This window comes from Hordeum vulgare, chromosome 1H (genome assembly GCF_904849725.1).
Source record: "Hordeum vulgare subsp. vulgare chromosome 1H, MorexV3_pseudomolecules_assembly, whole genome shotgun sequence".
In the NCBI taxonomy this organism is placed as follows: domain Eukaryota; kingdom Viridiplantae; phylum Streptophyta; class Magnoliopsida; order Poales; family Poaceae; genus Hordeum; species Hordeum vulgare.
The window spans coordinates 505,261,768-505,268,641 of NC_058518.1; the positions used below are offsets into that span (position 1 = coordinate 505,261,768).

General features: G+C 42.3%; 1 protein-coding gene across 1 annotated transcript; it reads right to left on the bottom strand.

Moving 5' to 3' along the window:
* Positions 1 to 6,054: 6,054 nt before the first annotated feature.
* On the bottom strand, positions 6,055 to 6,617 carry LOC123451147 (histone H4). The gene has a single exon (XM_045128156.1). It carries the CDS (start codon positions 6,550 to 6,552, stop codon positions 6,241 to 6,243), a length of 312 nt encoding a protein of 103 aa, XP_044984091.1. The 5' UTR covers positions 6,553 to 6,617; the 3' UTR covers positions 6,055 to 6,240.
* Between the last annotated feature and the right edge of the window lie 257 nt (positions 6,618 to 6,874).

Sequence of the window (6,874 nt, forward strand, 5' to 3'; positions counted from 1 at the left end):
AGTACTGCAAGGAAAATATTGTATGCCCGGAGGAATATCTCTAGAAAAATGGTCTCGTCAATGTTTTCAAAAAGTATACCGCCGAAATTATACTCCATTAAAATAAACTAACCAGAGCGCATGACACAAACAACAAATATTACATCATAAAAGTTAATTCGAAGGTCTTCAAAGTTGTCGTCTTTAATTTCACCTTTTTGCATCCAAATCCGTCTATAATTCTAAGTGAAAAAAATCGTAGATGACCAAACATGCACAAGCCTTTATAGCATCTACAGCCCGACCCCCTACTTTCTTCATAAATGTTCAAAACGTTCGCCGATCATATTTCAATAAAAAAAGCTGACCCGACCAGACCACTCATTTTCATCCTAAACGTCTGGGATGATCGGTACCCCTCAAATCCGTCTCAAATCTGAGGGCAGTATGAGGGGTCGCGGGCGTATCAGAGCACGCCCAGTCAGTCCGTCACGTGAGAAACGTGACCCCATCCAAAACCATATTTTCTTTTTCGTTATCCATTCTTTTCTTTTATCTCTCTTCATCTCCATCAACTACGTACAAATGACCGAACATATGAAAAAAATGAAAAATGTGGTTACACGGATGGATAAATATGAGACACGCCCGGTCTACCGGTCGCGTTCGCACACGTTTAGGGGATCATATTGGTTAATCTGGTTGTAGATGCTCTTAGAGAGTCACCTAACCAATAAGGTGAGAGTAGGTGACCGCGAGCGCGGTTTGGCTAAGTTGGAGGTTATTTAACCACTAGATTCATGGTCATACGAGTCCAAAAGAATTTTGCGAGTAGAAAAGCATGAAATACGATAACCAAACCAATATAGTCTTTTTAGTGTTGACAGTGTCGCCCACAACAATCATACCAGTGTAAGGAGGAAAAATTGCATGTTTCGACCCTTTTACAAAAGTTGTTCGAGAATTAACCCTCATTTGTAAATAAAAATGGGATTCGACCCTTTTCCTACCGCCGGCGTCTATGACGGCAGGGTATAACAGCTTACCATCAAGGTCCCTGACGGTAGGCAAATTGACCACGTCAGCGCAATGCTCCCTACCGCCACAAGGTCTGATGGTAGCATGTGCAACCTTACCGTCAAGGTGTCCGACGATAGATGCATATACGCATTGTGTGTGGAACTTAGCAATTTTTTGTGTGGTAGGGCATGCAACCCTACCGCCAGAGACCTCGACGGTAGGTTATTATATCCTTCTGTTATGGACCCCGGCGGTAGAAAAAAAGTAAGATCTCAAATTTTTTGCAAACGAAGGTCATATGTCGAACAACTTTCGTAAAGGGTCAAAATACGAAATTTAACCGTGCAAGGATACGGCCATGGGAAAAAAATTCATGCGTACTACCCCACCATCTCAGTGTCGCCACTAACGGGTGCAAAGCTGACACCGAAGAAAACTAGATTGGATCATGTAAGTACTCGCCAAAAAATGAGAGGAGCAGTCAAGGAAACGGTGGAGGGAGAAGCTTTCTCTTCTAGTGGATTAAGATTGTCCGCCCGCATACCAAAGAAACTGAGAGAGTTATACGTGTAGTTGACGAAGAAAGCAAGCAATGCAGTGGAAGCGAAATGGAAAGGTACACCAATGTGATCAAAAGTGTTGGGGTTCACAAGCACCCGGGATTTCGGCACATGTCAAGAACATTCTTCATATGAACTTGTCCTCCAAGACTATAAACTCGGTTTGTAAATAAAAGAACCTTGCGAATCCAAAGCAAGGCCGAGGCTGTGAGTGAGAGGGCGTGAGCCTTGAAGAGACGACAATGAGTCATTCCCCCCGATGGACGGCGGCCACTCATCCTGACAACATAGCGTGGCCACGGCCCAATAACGAGCGAGCTCGCTCGATGTTGTGTTGCACCAGTCAGCTAAAAAACAACAGAAGTAGTCTAGAATAAAACAAACTTCCAGTTTTTTATAGATGGTTTGAACATATTCAGCGCAGGCCTTCAGAATCTTCGGTGCATAGCGAACGGCTAAAGCATGTCAATAATGTTAAGAGAGGTCGGGATAGACCGAACTTGACATGAGAAGAGTCCGTACAGACCAAAGAACTAGCCATGGACAAGGGTGAGTGGAAGCTTGCTATCCGGGACCATGAGTTGATCGCTTGATCTTATGGGTTTCACCTCTAGCCTACCCCAACTTGTTTGGGACTAAAGGCTTTGTTGTTGTTGTTATTGTACTTAGCCTCATTTATAAATCGGAAACTGAAACTGTTAGAAACTTGGAACTGAAAATACTGAAACTGTTAGAAACTTGGAACTGGAAATATGTGGTGATCAATTTCTGTTTTTTCCTGAAGATTATTTAGGAACACACTTGTTCCTAAACTGAAGATTATTTAGGAACACACTTGTTCCTAAACTTGATGTTGATTTAGGAACACAATCTTCAGTGAGAGTCTAAAAAACTGAAGATTCTACGCTTAACCAGAGCAGTGATTCTACTCCATGAAGGTGTTGGCTCTATCTCCTAGCTTAGGATAGTTTAACAATTCTGCACATTTACTAATTCTACACAGGAGCAAACAAAATAAAGACGCACAATTTAGAGAGCAAAAAACTGAACATTTCATGATTAAAAACTGAAAATTTCTGAACACTTTCGAATGAACATTTGTTATGATAAGATTTACTAATTCTTTTTAGGAAAGACAAGATTTACTAATTCAGTGAACATTGAAAGTCTGAGCATTTCTAAATCTAGTGCCCGTGCGCTTACACAACGCTGATAATTAAGGAGGAGTATTTAGCTATATAAGCAGATATGGAGTATAAGAGAGAATTTAGCACTTGAATTGATTTTATGAATAAAAGCCAACAGCAAAAGGATTCTAATATGCCTTCTAACTTCATGAGTAAAAAACAGCACCTACGCTACTGTGATTGCCTAATTTCTAGTCCACGAGACAAGTAAATATGGAAGTTATGCGAGTACACGTGTCCTATCCCTCCTGATGTAGCCTCAAATGTCCGGTGACAGTCCCATGAGCATCGTCTAGCATGATGCTTACGATATTTTCCTTTTGTTTGTATTGTAGTTTACCATGTCACTAATGAGTAGTACTGGATCATAACTGTTGTATATATGTACTGTAATATATTTATACAGAATAACATTGCTCTTGGTTGAGCTCTGCCTCTAATATGTCTTCCCATCAGAACATAAATTTAAGCAAAACCTGTTGAACTGGCGCTCAAACACAATAAAATGAATTCTTCAGAAAGGCAAAAGGATTAATATGACTTGACAGAAAAAGTTGTCAAGTTTCATTCACAAGCCACACAACTAGAAGTCCAAATTGATGGAAAAGGCTAGTCAATCCACACATACACTTCAACACAAAATAAACCACACAATATAAACTCGAGTCAAGAGATGATCAAGAAAATAGACTGAATACACCTCAATAAGTGCAGTATACTGAAGATCTAAAAGAAAACATATGAAAACACTGTGCAAGGAAGTCACTCTCAATGTCATCATTCTATTTTTGCACGTCTATATATCAACCTTCTATTTTCACAGCATATGCAACCATGAAATCAATTTGCCAGTGTTGTCGGTGAGAACTTCACTCAGGGAAGTCTGCATGTTTGTTTGAAGAAGAATCTCTAAGGAAATGCAGTAAAAAGGATGTGAAAAAAAAAATACAAAAAGCAAAGACAGAAGAAAAAACCTGAGCAGGCCCAAAATACACAGAAGCTGGACAGTTTGGATTCTATCACCTCCCAGAAAGGAACACTTTGCATGATATTGTTGGTCATTAGGTTTGCCAATCTCAAATAACTTGTAGTTTCCAGTCTTGTGACACAGAACTTGGACAAGATTACAACTATGCTCACAGCGCAATATATGTAAGAAAAACATAACGTAGACATGTAAACTCGGATTATATAGCTGTAAGCATATACTTAGAACTATTAAACATGCAAGAACCATGAATCTGTCATGAAAATTTGATAGAGAGACACAGAGGAAACACCTACAAAATGTTGCTGAACAGAGATCCTCCTCTGAGCTTTTCCCTCAACAGTTGCTGTTCAGTTAAAGTATATGCTATTAGAAAACAATGTCCAAATGCCTTATATCTGTGACTGGAGCGAGTAACGCATGCAGGCACATAATATTGCACATGGCACTAATGTTTGACAGGAGTCAGTAAACTGAAAACCACATGTATACTTATGTTTTTTCCCTGCTCTAGTCTCTAGGGCCCTCAAATCTTTGAACTACATGCATATTCCCTGGTTGCATAAAGAAGTCTAATAGTAGATTGAGGTGCAAGCCGAACTAGGAGCAGGAAAACAACAATGGTGAACTAAATTGCACACAATCCAATATGCTGAAGATCTTCAGCCCATGTGCCAGCAACCCAAGAGCCACTGCAGAATACGTTCTGAGCTCTCATGACAATAGCCATCTAATTGGATATGATGCAATATTAGGCTGTGAAGTATCACTTGGTATTTGCATATAGGATCTCTAGAATGAATTTACCTCGACACCTTGGCTTGATGTGACACTTGAACTTCTGTAGCAATCAAAATTATTACCTGGAAAAACCGCATAGGTCTGAGTAGAAAATTCAGTACATCAATGTCAGATGTCAAGCTGTCAAGGTAACAGAAGTTAGTAGCAATGCCAAAAAAATTCTTTTGCCAGTTCATTACCTTGAACCTGCATTACCTAGCTTTAAGGTCAGGCGGTGAAATGTAGGTGTGATTGTTCGAGACGTAACCGCGCAGGCTGGGGCACAGGTATGACATGTTCAATACTGTAAGAATAAGTGAAAAACACAACACAGATGCACAACTTATTTTTCTTCTAAGAAAGATGCACGATGCAATTAGATGAATAATTCATTAAATATTCTCTACCCAGATCCAGAGCATATGTACTGTTACAAGCAGCAAGAACAAGGACCTCATCATCATTATTTTTTGACTATGCTTGTCATATTATGGTCAACACCCTGTAATATTAGAGGATAGCAAAAAAATTGTTTGTTTACTATTGAAGAATTTGTATCGACGGCGGTTGCTATGCAAATATTGAAATATGAAGATAAAAGATATGATTGTGGATTGGTTTTGTCTTAATAATTTGGGTCACTCTAATATAATTAATCAAAGAAGAACGCTCCACCAGTTTCCCGGGCAAGAGAAGAAGACCTGCATTTGGACGAGCAGCTCCGTTTCAACCTTCCTAGATTTTCAGCAGCCATTTTCAACAGGTCTGTGGCCAGTTTTTCGCTTTGTTCCATCCACTTCAAAAGATCAGTCGAAGTAGCATAAGGTGATGATATACAGTACCACGGAGAGAACAAAAATGATTCAAGCTTTTGGCCCTAAATATCAGCATGGCCTATGCTAAAGAAGACTGTATCATGTAATTCAACAAAACCAAAAGATTACGCTAAGTAATCCTAATGGTGTGTGAGGAACCACACAACATTATGGATGGATATGAATATGCAGTTAACTAGTCGACAGTGACCCAGCATGCACCATTTATTAATCTTCGATTGACAATTCACTAAGCATTGCGAAATTTGTATTTTATGGAATAGAATACTTAATGTGGCTCTGTTTGAACTTGGGACACAAGTCTGGAACTACCAAGCGAATTGCAGAGGCAAGAAGCAATCACCTGCAGGCTGCAGCCTCCGTCACAACGTCTTCCACCAAGTAGACTTTCCCCCACTCCATGGCGCCTATGGTTACCTGCAATTTGTGCCACATTCTTTTCATCAATAAACGAACAATTATCAAGACACTTCTACCATATTATCAACACACGGTTCAGTTCCTCTCTGTTCTGCAGCTACTTCTCAACGGGTTCTCGAATTTGGGATTTAAATCAGATTGTGGTGGACTTACGAAATTCAGATAGAAAAAATTCAGGCATCATTCAAATCGAACACTGTAGCACACATCAATTAATTTGAGGACAAAGATAATACAGAGCGACAGAACCGGGATATCAGCAGAGCTAGGAGATTGCATAAGAATTCAAGGGTGAAATTTCCATTCCATTCCATTCTAGCAAACCAGCAGTGATCAGTTTGTCCATGCACCAAACAGCAGAACAGAGGAAACAAGACAGCGAGATACTGCAATTACCCCACAACAGAACATGAATCCTAAACAGAGGCTAGCTCCTAATCTGGTTTCCGCGGGCGACGGATCTGGCGGGCCTAACCGCCGAAACCGTAGAGGGTGCGGCCCTGGCGCTTGAGCGCGTAGACGACGTCCATGGCGGTGACGGTCTTGCGGCGGGCGTGCTCGGTGTAGGTGACGGCGTCGCGGATGACGTTCTCGAGGAAGATCTTGAGCACGCCGCGGGTCTCCTCGTAGATGAGCCCCGAGATGCGCTTCACGCCGCCGCGGCGCGCCAGGCGACGGATGGCCGGCTTGGTGATGCCCTGGATGTTGTCGCGCAGCACCTTCCGGTGGCGCTTGGCGCCGCCCTTTCCGAGCCCCTTTCCTCCCTTGCCACGGCCCGACATCTCCGCCGCTGTCCCTTTGCTGCGGTGGGTTTGACTCGTGGTTGGTGGAGGGATGAGGTGGCTTGGTGCGGTGGAGCGTGTGGCGAGGCGGCAATTTATAGCTGCGGGGTTTGTGGGAGGGGAGAGAGGGCGATCCGCGTGATGAAGGGTGTCAGCCGTTGGATGGGCGAGATGGCGGGGAGGGGTGGCGCGGATCGGTGACGTGGCGGGGAGGTGTGCTTCTTTTGTGAGGTTTGTGGTGGGTTTGTGCGGGAATGAGAGCAGCGACCGGATGTTTTCCATGGATTTTTGAGCGGGGTGTTTCCCTGCCGCGAATTTTTCA